This window comes from Malurus melanocephalus, unplaced genomic scaffold, assembly GCF_030028575.1.
Source record: "Malurus melanocephalus ecotype Western Australia unplaced genomic scaffold, MMel_1.1 scaffold_293, whole genome shotgun sequence".
Classification (NCBI taxonomy): Eukaryota; Metazoa; Chordata; class Aves; order Passeriformes; family Maluridae; genus Malurus; species Malurus melanocephalus.
This window is the reverse complement of record NW_026623525.1, coordinates 369,920-385,020: the sequence shown is the minus strand read 5'-3', so window position 1 is coordinate 385,020 and position 15,101 is coordinate 369,920. Positions and strand designations below refer to the sequence as shown.

At 41.9% G+C, this 15,101-nt stretch overlaps 1 protein-coding gene across 1 annotated transcript in view; it reads right to left on the bottom strand.

Annotated features, from left to right (window-relative positions):
* Window positions 1–1,803: 1,803 nt before the first annotated feature.
* The window catches only part of ELAVL1 (ELAV like RNA binding protein 1), a 30,241-nt gene continuing 16,943 nt past the window's right edge, over window positions 1,804–15,101 (bottom strand). Inside the window, exons 3-5 of the mRNA XM_057376918.1 lie at window positions 14,290–14,443; window positions 10,963–11,188; window positions 1,804–4,227 (exon numbers count right to left, since the gene is read on the bottom strand). Coding sequence (XP_057232901.1) covers window positions 3,903–4,227; window positions 10,963–11,188; window positions 14,290–14,443 — 705 coding nt within the window. The 3' untranslated portion in view covers window positions 1,804–3,902. The remainder of the gene's footprint in view (window positions 4,228–10,962; window positions 11,189–14,289; window positions 14,444–15,101) is intronic.

Sequence of the window (15,101 nt, the reverse complement as noted above, 5' to 3'; positions counted from 1 at the left end):
AACTTTATGATAATGCAACTTGAAGAATAAAATAAAATAGAATAAACCCAACACTTCAGTGCACAGACACCATCTAGCAGGGATTCACTGAGAACTCAACACACTAAGCAGCTCTGATTCTGCTCATGTCTGGATTTCTGCCATCCCCTCACCTGAAGGTTTTGCACTTGCCTTTGCCAGCTCATACCAAGCCCATACAGCAACATCAGAAATTCTTCTTCCATATTTATGTGGGATTTCCCTATCTGCTAATGGCTAACAGGAGGTTTATAGGTGATGAGGCWCATGGCCAACAGTCTGCACAGGGCGAGTTCCATTCATGTGGACATTCATGTGGGAAGCAAATGTAGAAACTCCCCTCAGCACCAATACGGCAGAGGTACACAGATATACAAAGATACACAGAGACCCTGTGACAGCAGCACAAACTGTGACTGCAGCAGGAATTACACCAGCTCCTTCAGAAGCTACACCTGGGGCTGTCTTGAGAGACTYTTAACCTACTCTAAAGGACCCCAAAACAGTCCCATCACAGCTGTACCTGTAGCACATCTCCAGTACAGACCAACAAACCCAGGTCTTCAGAATCTGATCATCACATCCTAATCCAGCAATGCAGACTTKCCAGAATTCTCTACCTCAGTGAGACCACTGCATCTCACGAGCAATGTGAGACCTCTGCTTTGAGATAGCCCTTTGGTTCTAACTAAGATCCTGCAAGCACTGACTGATACAAGTATCACCTGACAGAAACACCTGGAGTCCATCAAATTAATGGATAAAAAAGCAGAGCATATCCAGTTTCCAACACTCCTTGAGAGTTAAGAGGCCAAAACCTCTCTTGAAACAGATCTTTTAAAATGAGAGCTTCAAAGCAGGGTCTGCTGAATGGTGTAAGGAGGAAACCAGTTGCTCCTACCTTTGGGGGGGAAAAACTGGCAGATGACGTGTTAGAATTTAGTTTCCAACTCCAGAAGTTTCCTTTTGGTCTGTACTAGCAGGATGCAGGCTGCTGTTTAGGACCAAAAGCATCAAGAATACATACACATTTTTTTCTGGACTTCAGCTATTTATGCCAAGATTTTATTGATTGTTAGAATAGTGCAGATCACATATTACTTCTGGTATCAGCTCTGGATACTAGCAGGAGTTTTTCCTCTTTTCCTGACTCAAGCAGCAGTGTTTTGCTCATACCAACTACCTGGAAGTTATTATCAGAGCAACTATCAAAGAAAGGTGGAATCAGACCTTTCCTAAGAGATTGCTGTAGTAGTGGTACAAAACCATATCCTGAATTTCCTACTTATTTAGCAAAGAATGAGAGATAGAAAAACAGAGAAGCAGTGAAAAAAGCAAAGAACAGTGATGTCAGAAAGCATGCATCCAAGAGAAAGGATTTTCTTCAGAAGTGGCAGCACAGCAATGTGCTGCTGCYATGGCCAGCGTGCTTGGAACCAATACTGATAGAGAGTCATGTTTGGAGGTCACTTAGAGAAAGTCTGAAGCCCCAGCTAAACATTGTGATAAATGGCAATTCCCATTTAGTTTGCAAATTTATCTTAAATGGAATAAAGCAAGAGAGAATGACAGGAATTGGGAATGACTACAGCCCACTCCTGTGGAACAGGACAGTGCAGAGTTCAGCAGTGATGGGACATGGCAAGAGAACCTCTCTGTACTACACAGCTTTAACTTGGGAGAATCCCTAAAATGCTTCCCAATCTCTCCCAGTACACAGAAAAGGAATAAYCATTGATGTGATAAATGGATGGTRATGAAYYRGTGGAAGRAAASCTCTGACAGCCAAGAGCAGCTTTGKRGAGCAGGAGTGAGCTGGCTGCTGTGTCACAGTCACTGTTTCACAGACCACTGAGCTTCTCAAGAGATGGGGAGTGAACAGACTGGCAGGAGAGGCAAGGATGGATGTTTTAACAGGAAAAACCCCACCTGGATTCACTGYACACAAGCTCAAATCAGTGGGAGGCTGCTCGCTGGGCCAAGGACTATCTGTAGAGTTCAGGTATGTCCTGGGCACRTCCAGGAAAATCAGCAGCTGGCACAGGTCATCCCTGGAGCTGGAGCTGGGCAGCAGCTCAGCCATGAGCAGAGGCTGAGGGAGCCCTCAGGCTGTGCAGATCCCATGGCAAGGGGAGGACAAGGAGAGGACAAACAGTGGCAAGCACAAGGCAAGGTCAGCTGGGGATGGAGTGAGACGAGCAGGCAGCACGGACTGGCCTCTGCAATTTGGGAATGAACTCTGGGGCTGGTAGAAATTCAGGCAAAACATGGAGACACTACAATAAACTGCCAGAGACTCCATTTCCACACCTGCTCTACCTATATAAACACCAGAGCCATCTCTAGTTGTGCACAGCACCTCACACAGCTGTAGAGGCAGGGTCAGCCTGCCCATGTTTCCTACCCAAGCACACCTGAGGGTTACAGCAGTCTGTAGCWTGCTGTTTCTATGTGACAAATTTATTGTGGTGCTTGTTTCAAATTTCTTTTTTTTTTYCTCATCTGTTAAAGCAGTAAATTGAAATTCTCTTAAAGAGGAGCTACGGTTCTTTAAAACAACACTCTGAAAGCTGGACACTTCTTTGTGCAATACTTAGCAAAAAAAGAACAGAAAATAAAAAACAAAACAAAATTTGAGCAAAACAAAATCAAATTTAATGTTCTTAAATGCAAAAGTAAAAACAAACAAAAAACACAAAAAAGCAAAAGAAAATTAACAGAAACAGAACAACTCAAAGTTTCAAGGCAGTCTGCAGAAAACCTGGGGGATTAATCTTTAAATCTACAAATCAAAGGGGTTTTTTGGTTAATATCTAACTTGCAAGTTGTAAGTACTTTTCTGCTGAGTGTTCAATAAGTAAAGCTAGTTGTCAAAACAAAATCCTATTAAAATAGAAAAATCTAGCACTCATTAGAAGGGATGCGAGAAATACAATGCTCAAATGTTTATAACTGGTTTTTCTTTACAAAATAGAACTGCCAAAGGAATTCCAACTACAATGATCTTGGAAAATGAGTAAGTATCTTGCTGCATTATAATGTACCAGTAAGTAGTGCACCATGCATTAAATATTAGGACAGAAGAGATTCAGTCTGATAAAGTAGCAACATATATTCACACTCGCTTTTTTGGAGTTTCATTTTGACTCTGAAATCTTCCCGGAGTTTCTTTGAAACTCTTTGGTCCATTCCTCTCAAAGTGGGCTTTAAAAGTCACGTTTTCTAAAACCTGYGAATTGGACAGCTCGGCCACTGCTCAGTGTGCAACTTACCTCCTCAATGGTGTTAAAGTTAGGCTGGCATGCTACTACTTACAAGACCTTGACTTTAAAAAGCCTGATCCTTAACTAGACAGAGTAATGAGTATTAACTGATCAAACAATTTACTGTCAACTAAAACATTAGTATTTCTCAACTTTTCTTCCATACTACTGAAACTGGGGAGAAAAAAATAGGACAGGGGGATGGGTAGGAAAAACAACATAAACCAAAAGAAAATCAATGAATTCAGCCTGATATTTTTCAGAAAATTCCAGTTTTTGCAGACAACATTCAATGAAACAAATGTTAGTCTCATAAGTGAAAGCATGCTTCAATTTTACCACCATCCAGAGGGTCTAGTTAATGCAATCTACTTAAGATTTCAGGGGATTTTTAACATGTTTTAAATGAAATAACTTAAAGGAACTTAAAATTGGTCTAACATTGTGGGATTTCAAACATTTGAACATGTCAGTTGCATCCCAGAATATAAAACCTTTTCACTTCTCATTTAGACTAAGACAAACACTTGTGAAAATTGGCGCAAAATGAGTTTTACACTAACAAAAATGTTTCAACTTCTGTCACTCCATTATCTATTCCATACAAAAAGCACGAGCAAGTTATTTGTGGGACTTGTTGGTTTTGAAGGAAACCTGTAAGATTTTGTCCCCCAGGCGGTAGCCATTAAGACTTGCTATGGCCATTGCAGCTTCTTCATAGTTTGTCATGGTCACAAAACCAAAACCTTTGCACTTGTTGGTGTTGAAATCTCGAATAACTTTCACATTGGTAACCGCACCAAAGGGGCCAAACATCTGCCAGAGGATTCCCTCATCAGCATCTTGACCAAGGTTGTAGATGAAGATACACCAGCCAGAAGATGCGTTTCCTGGAACATTTACACCAGAAAGCCCACTCATGTGATCTACACCCATAGGAGAGAACCTAGCAAATAAAAAGCACAATATTTCATGTAAAAGTTCAATTCAATTAAGCAAATTAACTTGAACGGGAAGCAACTGAGAATGAATATTTTATACATGGCACATCAAAACCGCCACATAAATGTTTCCCCATTCAAATTGACAATCAAATTGACAGCTGCCAGGAAAAAAAAGTTAAGTATTCCAACTGCTTTATCAACAGGGAACTATCCTTAGAAATAGGCAAGGAACAGGCAAGACAAGGTTACATGATCAYCTTCCCAGTGACCTGGATGGATCTCTGAACTCAGCCAGGCTGCTCAGAGTAACCAGGGCATTGTGCAGAATTGCTCCAGTGGGGGGACAGGCAGCACCTCTCCAGAGGCCCCAGACACCCCCAGGCATCTCCCAATTATTTCACAGAAGGAGGTTTGCCCCCTCCCCCATCCCATCCTCCTTTTCTTGCCTCTAAAATGTTGAGAAACTCCTAAATCAAAGAGTTTCTTTGTTTGTTTGCTGGGTTCTTAGGAGCAGAAAGGGTATGTATTAATTTCTTCTTTTGTGAAAAGAATAAAACCTACTCCCTTTCCACCCAAAGGCAGCAGGTGCAGGCAAACACTCCCAGCTGAGCCAGCTCAGTGCACAGTTTTATTATTTCAATGTGTATAGATAATTTTATTAATTTTACACTAACTTCATATCAGGAAAACTTAGATCTGACTTTACTGAATTGGTTTTTTTTAACCACCTATCCACTCTTCCTGAATCCTGCCTCCTTTATAATACCTCAACAGGATTCATGCATAACAAAAAGCAAAAAACTTCTCCTTTTTATGTCTTGCTTGGTATTAATTTATTTTCCCTATAACCCACATTTCTAGTTCCCCTTTATTCTATTTCCAGCCTACACCCCAGAAATTCAAAGCTTATCAGTATTTTTGTGCAATATTTAGCTTGCACRGTTAAGCATTCAGCCTTCACTTTTCCTCGCCTTTAAGGTCAAAAAGTCACTTTGAACCCTTGTGCTTATTTATTATTTAAAAATATGAGGTCATGTGATTGTAGAAATATGATGATACTATACCAGGGGTTCCCAAATTGAGGTGTACCACTGGTGGTTTGCAAACCCCTTAAAAGCGGTACACGAGCTGCTCTCTGCCAAGAGCAGGGCGCTGGCAGATCCTGATTCTCTGCTGACCTGGAGGAAACAGGGAAGGGATGTCTGGGCAGTGAAAGCTGCAGTAAGTGCCAAATGCTTCCCCTCTGACTCCTTCTTGCCCTGCATCAAGGAACTGCTGTGCCTTTCTCAAGGAGAGGGGGCTCGAGGAGTGCATGGGGAGGGAGGGGAGCAGAGGGGCAGCAGTGCACGCACACCACACACACACACACACACACACATTGTGCACTCTCACACAAGAATCACTCAGTGCCCATCTCCCCCACGCTCTCTGGTGCTCAGAGCTCATTGCCTGGTACACCTGAGCTCCTGGACTCTCCCCACCCCAGAGCAAGGGTCCCTCCATCCATCCCTCCCTCCCWCGCTGCTGCTCTGCAGCCCAGGGGCTCCTGGAGCACAGTGGGACACACCTGAGCTGCCCCCACTCACTGACAGCCAGCCCCAGCAATTCCAACTTTGGGAAGCCTTGTACTACAGCCAAACTGAAAATGCAGTCAGAAGTACCACAAGGTGAATGAGACGCACCAACCCGTGTGATCTGAYGATGAGATGACACAGCTGATATTTCTTTTGGCTTTGCATAAAAATGTTCCTGTGCTTGCATGCTTGATACACTTACTTGTTCTGACAGACACCTTCAGCTCTGTAGCTTCTTTCCAAGTGAGTAATGATCTGGTAGGATGAATTTGTCTTAATATGTCAAGTTTTGTCTTAATTTCAAGTTTTCATCTCAACATATCACCAGTCCTGGGTCCCTGCTCAAACACTGAGCTCAGAAKTGCCTGATGTTGGTTCCAGCAGTCAGTGTGGCTCTGCCCCTGCCTGCTCCAAAAGCTCAGGCTCTGACCACGAGCCCAGGTAACACCACATTAAGGAATGCAATCGCTTGTAGAAGAGCAATTGGTGTTAAAAGCAAGAAAACAACAAATCTAAATGCATGCTGCAAACAAAATAATTTAAAATAGCAAGTATCTCTGCTCTTTGGGTCTACTTATTTTCAAAAAGATTTTCTTCTCTTCCTGCTTTGACTCACGAAAATGTTACAGGTTTAATAAAAAAACCCAAACACAACAGGGTAAAACCAAGAGTCCCCTAAAAGACTAGGAAAGTAATTTCAAAGAAAAACCCCTAGGAAAAGCTATTCAGCTAATCTGATGAATCTCTCTTTTCATATGCACAAGAAGAACTCCAGATCTCTCACTTAGCTCAGGGTAGCACCTGCATGAGCAGGGCCCAGAAACAGCTGACACACAACACCCCTCTGTCCTATCAGGACAGATTTTTGTGACCACACTCATTTAAGTTGACCCTTAGGAAGTTATACTTATTAAGGATGTTTAAAAGACTGTTTGGGCAAACACTAAGGCAAATAGAGATCCCGGATGTTTCAGACAAAGTGCTTAAAAAAACCCTTTTAATATTGTAATTTGAACTATCTCAGTCTTAGCACACTTACAGTTGGTGTCCTCATTTCTGTTGTAATTCTGTGTACACTGTCTCCTTCACATGCTTTTTAACCCTCTCAAAGAGTCTGTAGCCAGTGTTGTTTGTGGATGGTTCTTTCAAACCATGCTAACCTAAAACTCCAACATCTTGGGGCATTAAGTATCACCAACAGTGTATGCTCAGTCCTAATTATTTTTCATTTTTAAGCTTCTCCTTTCTATGATCTTTTGCTCCTCTGCCATGAGACAGACAGACTGCTTCATTTAACAGATCCCAGGATTAGTTCAACCCACGGGAAGATGCAATCTCAGAAATGACACTCCTAAATGAAAGCAATTTCTTTTTAGGTCTATGCAAGTGCTATAAATTCTTTTCATAGAATCACAGAAACTCCTGAGCTGGAAGGAATCCTAAAGGATCATTAAGTCCAGCACCTGGCCCTTCACTACCCCCTGCAATAGTCCCTGCCTGTGCACCCCTGAGAGCACTGTCCAAACACTCCTGGAGCTCTTGCAGCCTTGGAAAGCCTGTTCAGTGCCCAATCACCCTCTRGGGAAAAACCTTTCACTGATATCCAACCTAAACCTCCCATTACAGCTTTGTGTTGGTTTTGCTGAACTCGTTTCCCTGCAGTGTGAGGACAGTTCCATACAGCATTAGGTGGGAGCACCCCACAATGCCAATAAGCAGGAACGTAATTTTTAATATCAAGTGCTTGTGTTGCCACAGCACTTGAGCTTGACAGCTTTTTATTATTTAACATTTTCACAAAGAGCAGGAGCTCAGCTACACTGACAATGCCCTTCTGACAAGCAACTTTTCCTGCTCTCTCTGATACAGACAGAAATTATCTGCTGTGGCCAACACAAATCTTGTTGAGAACTCAGTGACACAAGCTCTATGCCTGGGATAAATCAAGGTGTTGAGTCAAACAGCCACATATGGAAGAACAGAAGCAACTGGGATTTCAGTCCCATACTCTTCCAGAACTTTGATGTAACACCACTCTGGACAAAATTGTTTCTTCYGTGGCCTTCTCAATCCACACAGCTGGCATCCAAACTACAAATTGGCCTAAAAGCTGAAAATTTGAACAATTTCACTGGAGTGAAACCAAGCAGGTGTACAGAAGCTGTCTGAGACCCATATCACTGACAGGTTTAAACACTCAGCCTTCTCACATTTCCCCTTAGATCMAAGAACTATCAGAAATTACTCCCCTCCAGGCATTCAGGACAGAACTCAGGGGCTGGTAACAGCAGTTATGCCCATTACAGGAACTGGCTCCAACCCTGAACGAGTCTGAAAGCAAAACCAGCTGAACTGGCAATATTTGAGATTTGAAAGAATATCCTTCACTTTAAAGCTCTGGTGAGCTGCAAAAGCACAGGACTTCCAGGGGCTCTGGGCAGTCGTCTCATGCTTCAGAAGCTCAACCCTTCCATTTCATCACAGTTCAGCACCTGGAGATCTGCAATTCTCTTTAAGTAAACAAATCTTACTCTAAAGAAACCCCTGCCCCAGACGTCTTATCTGTCCTCCAGACACAACWCCATGCTGTGGCATCATTCCCTCTGGATGGAAGCAGAGAGGCCAGGTCTTGGAATTAGCCCATCAACCCAGTGGGACCCAGCACTAAGATCAGTTCCTGATGTGAGCCACAAATACCATGGGAACACCAAAGGATTAACAAAACATTAAACAAAGGGTTGGAGTAGTATCTGTAGGAAATTAATAATTACAAATTAGATACTAAAGGCTTAATCCTGGATTTACAGGGATTATGATGGAACGAGATGAAGTGTAATCAAAATATCAGGTTAAGTATTCAACCTCTGTGGAGCAGAGAGCACAACTTTAATTTATACAGACTGCGTGCTCTGTGGAAGCAGCTTATCCATTCATCATGTTTTGTTCACCACCAAAACAAACAAGACTCAGCCCAAGATCAGGTTTCTGAGTTTAACCACAGCATGAGTAATGAGAACTCCTTCAGTTTAGCATCCTTCAAGGAAGACTCACTAGAAAAACTTACAGCTAACACTGAAGGTGGGAAGAAAACCACAAAGGATTGCGGGACAGACTTSATGTTGGAGGTCCCTWCCAACCCAAACCAGTCTGTGATTCTATGAAATGCACACAGTTTATACCAATGCTGCTCCAAATGGTACAGTAAGAGAATAATAAACAGACTGGTTATTAAAATTTAGTTTTATCAGCAACTATTAACATAAATAATCTTTTTTATTGTTCCTGAGTGATCATTACAGGACTGAACTAAAGGTATTTGGTTTCTTAATAATGGATGTGAGTATTATTTGTACTGCTTATTCTGATGCATTTTGATCCTGACAAATTCTAGGGGGAAGAATGATGATGAAAATGTCCAATTAAATGAAGAATGTTAAGAATGGAAAAATCAGCCAGAACTCAAGATTTTACTAGGATCAGGACATTCTGAAGTGCTGGCTGAGGTAAAGGGCAGATGTGTTAAGTTTTTTAATARTTCACCTCAATGCAAACAATGCAGAATTTCATTCCTTGAGGTGGCTCAGGAGGTTTGGTGTGGAGATCTGGATGACTGCTTCAGAGAAATGAGGAGCTGCCTGAGCAAAACTTCCCTGGGCTTCAGCTGAAGAGAACTGGAAAATGAACTAAGGCTGGCAGGGACCTCTACCAAATCCCCCTGCTTGAAGCAGAGAACCTGGAGCAGGTTGCTCAGGCTCATCCTGTCACTGGAACTCACCAAAAATCAGTCAAATAAAACTCCTTAACAACAGTGTAGCGTTAAGAAGGGCATTATTCATCACAGGGTGCAGGGGGGATAACTCCACCTTGTGTGCACGTGGTTATCTACAAGCGTGTTAGCTTACACAGTCACCACATGCATATTCTGCTCATTACTATAAAGGCCTCCCCAAGTTCCCAGGTTCAGTCCTTGTCTTGGCAGTGGCTGCATTCCTTAAACCAGATGTCTTCCCCTTATCTTCCAACCACCTGCCCTTGCTGAGAAAGCAGATCCTGCATACCCAGTTAAAACTACACAGGCACAGGAGAAATTGAATTAACCCTTTTGGAATCAATTCCAGCCAGGTTTCAGCATCTACAAGGACAGAAACTTCACTGTCTCCTTGGGCAAACTGTTCAACCAGTCTCAGTGTAAAACCACAGCTGATTATAAAGTACCATCTGTCTCTGGAGACCCACTACACAGAGCTGTGCTCAAAATGCTGAGCTACAGCATTATGGGCAGGTGACAGCAACACTGCAACAGCAGCACAGCTAAAAGCTGGCTGTAGGATTTTAGCCAAATTTTTCACTGGATCCCTCACAGGAGAAAAGTAAAACAAAAGAGTAAATTCTCAACAGGGAACCACTACTCTCAGAAGCATRTATTATCTCAAAGTCCATTGCTTCTCTGCAAGACAATCAATATATCGCATTTTCCAGAGCACAATCCCACCATCAGCTCCCTCCATAAGCACCCAAGGCAATTCCAATTCAAGTAATTCATATTCAAAGCAACCAAAGCAATTTTATGTGGCAAAGCACAGTGTCTTCCACAGCCCTGGAAGCAGACAGGATGCTGCAGCTACTCAATATTCTCGTCACTGAATTCCTGAGACCTCGAGGGAAGGCAGAACCCTGCACAGGTTGCAATGCAGGCAGGAATCCCACAGAAGCTCCTAGTCAGAAATAAGGTTTTCTTCTGTCACTATAACACATCCCTGCTGGAACCAACCATTCAGAGCTTTAATGAAGTTGTCAAATTCTGTCTGTGTTCAGATATACAGGCCACAGAATGGGGATCTGTTGAGACAGGCACCTACCAACACCCACCTGGAACCTGCTGCTGYTGTCCCCTCACTGTAACCCAGCAGTGCAAACAGACACGGGAGTGCAGGTACCTTTATATACTAACTTCAATATAAATTTTACGAGTAAGATTTTACTTTTCTCATATTTTAATGCAACACTTTATTTACATAACACTGCAGGACACATACTGCACTATGTATTCATTCACACATGCTGCAATGAAGGTATCACTGCCCAGCTGAGGGGGCACAGCTCCCCAGACAGACACAGCAACAGGAACAAAGCCTTAAATGCATTTTTTTCTTCCTAACCTACCTGAATCTCTGCGCCTGGTGATGCACGGGCCCTCCAAACCGTCTAGCTGGTGAATGACACAGCTGCGACAACAGTGCCACATTTTTGTTCTGGTTAGGGTTGGCTGCAAACTTCACTGTAATGGGCTCGGAGGAACCTGGGGGTTTGTGACCATTGAAATTTGTAATTGCCTCTTCTGCTTCTGACCTTTTGTCAAACCGGATAAATGCGACCCCTCTGGACAAACCTTGTAACCAAACCAATAAAAAACAAAACAAAACAAAACAAAAACAAAAAAWAAAAAAAAAAATGGAGTTCAGGATAAACTCAAAATAACTTTGAAAACAAAACCCAAAAAAGTTTAGTATTTCTATGGTCACAGCTTTCAAGTTCTCTACATTTACATTTCTTCAGCAGCTGAAGGATAAAGTACAAAATTAAGAAACCAAAGAAAATTAACATACTCATTTCAGCTATAACCACCACATGACTAAACACTTTAAAAAATACATTGTAGAATTCCATTATATTTATCACCARCTGACATTTCCACTCACAAAAAACTTCTCAACATTTTAAATTAAGTAAAAAAAACTTAATTACAGTTGGTTAAAAACAAATCCAAGCCCCTTAATTTTGATTACTTTACCACTAAAGAGCATCTGCAAACACAGAATTGACACATTTTTGCACATTTTCATTTTTCCATGTTAGAAACATAGTCAGGTTCAGAGACAAGGGACAAATGTCTGACTATTATAAAGGACTTTCACCTTTTGTAATGAAGAGACCACAATTTCACCTTCACCACAAATGTTATTTCTAACTGGCATATACATTACTTTTATTCATCAAAAGCAATGAAGAATTACCTCTTGGTGTCTGTACTGAACCAATTTCACAGCTGTTATACATTTGAATATCTTTTCCTAGTCCCAGCCCCTGGATGCTGTTATTTTTCTGAGGTACAAGTTAGGCCTTGTGAGCTCTCCTCTCCTCCCCTTCTCATCTGTGACCTTAGGCTGAAAATATGCTTTATCACAGCAAAGCTGAAAGGGCACATTTTGTTTAACTGCTATTCCAAAGCAGATAGYGTGGCAGAGTAAACGAAGGACTTCACTAGCTCTGTTTCAGAAAGGGACACATCAGACACTTCCACGTTTTCTTTACACCTAGACAGRACCATCTTTAAAGCAAGATACAGAAGTTAAGTTTATCATAAATCACAAGGTTGTTGGTAACAATTGAGGATCATTTTCTCTGTTTCACAGAAGGAAATGTAGCATGTCAAACCCTAGGCCTGCAGCAAGCAAGACATGTTTGTATTTTGATAAATAACAAACAAGGGGCTCACCAGARTAGAGCTGACAGCACTAAATGCTCAGGCACCACTGAGATCAGCCTCCTGTGCCAGGGGATGGGTATGTCCCACCCTGGAAAGGCTCACAGCAGTGGCATCACTCAGAACTCAGCAAGTCCTGTCCTAAAGCTCAGTTTTACTGTGACTCCTCCGCTTTCATGATGCTCATCCTACTGCTTCTCACTTGAACTACCAAAGCATTCATTTAAAATACAAATATTGTAGAAARCATCTTTTTAAACAGAATAATTTTCAAAAGCTGGAGTACCACCTCTGTGAGAAGGTACCACTAAGTACAAATTAAAACGTGTCTTAAGTGGGAGTAGATCGATACAAAAGGCAGGCTTAAAGCCAAGGCACAGCTACACTGCTGGTGGGAAGGCAAGCCCAGGCTCTACAGGCACTAACTCTGAGATGTAACAGAACCCACTCTTCCCTCAATGCATTATTAAGGCTATTGGAAAGCAGGTGATGTGTTCAGAGCTGAATTACACTGCATCAGGCCCCAGCACATTCACAAAAACTCTTYTCTTGGGGAGATTCTATTTGTATGACTTCTATCATCTCATTTTACAGTGCTGTCAAATCCACATGCTCTCCAGAGCCCACAGACAGCCACAGAGGGATGACCAGTTTGGACACTTGCATTAATAAGTTTGCTGAGCTCCATAAGTCCTCTTCATGCTTCTCACTGCAGCCCTGGATAACCAGCTCTAGAGACAGGACCATGCACGTATCAGAGTTGGGCAAAATTAATCATTTTCTCCAGGAAAGACAGGATGAGATTTTCCTCACTCAAGCACAGAGTGTCTGCCCTGTCAGTCCCCAGACCTCAGCAAGTCACCTCAAGTTTCTCTGATGCACAATTGTGTTTGCAGCATGCTCTGACCAAACATCTGTGAGCTGTGCCTGCAGGAGCTGCCTCTGACAGGAACACAGCCCTGCAGAACTCAGTCTGGACTTAGGCTGAGCCTGCCAGGAGTTGCTGGTGGCCCACTCAGAAGTAYAGCAGATTCCTCACACTGCAGGAAAGCTGCTTCTGAACTGATGTGGATAAATGCACATTCCAGTTAAAAATGTTAAATGTGAAACTGCTAGAATTAGATTGTCTTCTAATACAAAACATGCATAATCAATGAAAAAGTGTATTTGCAAAAGCTCTCTTCAGTTTAATACATGACATATGGGCTCCTAGTAAAACCACAGAACACCTAGGTGACAGGATAAGCCAGACTCTGCAGTCATATGGTCTGAAATAATGAGGTAAGAAATTAAAACTCTGAAAACACATTGTAAAAAGTCAGAATAACCATCATAAAGAAAACCTTATCTCTGGTTACCCTGAGCCAAGTGCTTAACTAAGCAACTTTTCCCCTTTCTTCCTCTTTTTTAATACACAAAATACATTTAGAATTTAAGGGCAGTACTAAGTGTATGAAATTCATTCCTTTGCTTAGCAGTAACCMCAGAGGCCTGTAAGACATCTCAAATGGTTTAAAATATGAGAAAATTGGGTGAGTGAGTTCCAAGCTGTTACAAAAGACAAAACACATTTATGTTTTGCTTTAAATCTCTGTGGCCTGGAATTCATCTGTGGATAAGAGCTGCATGTGTGCAAAGYAAAGGTAAGGTCAGCAATCCAGGTKRTACACACGGCCCAGAAACACAATGCACTGCAGTGASAGCAAGTGTCAGAGCAAGAAAGTAGATTTGGTAAATCAGTAGCTGACATAAATGACAATAATCCTATTTTAATAGGATCCAAGGTCAAGGCTGTAAGCTGGCAAAGAGGCAGCACAAGTCATTCTATGTTTTAAAAAAATCACTGAACAAGGATACCCTGTTCAAATTCTATCAGTGGTTGACACCACATGTCATGACTAGCTTGGGGAAGTCTAATTTACTTAAATTTAGAAACTGCCASTCTCAGAAAAACACCAAACATGCTGTACACTTCAGTTTTCTGCAGCCAAGGCAYCAGAACTCACCTGTGGTTTGATCCACGAGCACACGTGAGTTGATGATGCGCCCAAAACGGGAAAACATATCTTCTACATCCTTCTGTGTCATTGACCTGGGCAGGCCACTGATATATAAATTAGCATCCTTGATAACTTCAGAACTTGGGCGGGCATAGGAAACCTTTAAAAGAAAAAAAAAAAAAAGCCCAACATGTTCAGGATATTAACAGGGAAGATCAATTTATTGTTATGAGCCAATTTAATTTACTCCCCCACTACAAACACAGGCATTTTAATTGGAGTTTAAAAAAATAGAAGCGGGAGAGAGCAGCGGAAAATCAACCAAACAACAGGAGAAAGGACAAGTCCCTACAGAACTCCATTCACTTGGGGCTTACCCAAGAGATAACAACTACATTGGCATTGCTATGAGGAGACAGCAGCAGACCAATAGCAACACTMCCAGCAAACACTTTTGCTATGTGAACAAAACCAAATTCTGACAGAGATGCTGGACCTATCACAGTTCACATCAGGAACTTGTCCTGCCARTATATTTTCTAAAGCTTCATAAAAAGATGGCACAAGTAGAGTGCAGTTTTCTGCCCTAATTTCTGCTACTGGAGAAAGTTGCATAGATCACCTAAGCAGGAGTGCATCCTACACACAGAGCATAGGGTGTAGTTTTGGATAAGGAAAGAAGCACATATGTATTAGCACGATATACAATAAACATTGTGAAGCATCCAAGATGTGAGTTAAAAAGCCTGGCAACAATTCAGAATGGTCCTTCTAATGCTGTAAAAATGATGGGAATAAAAAAAAAAAAAGGGAGTCTT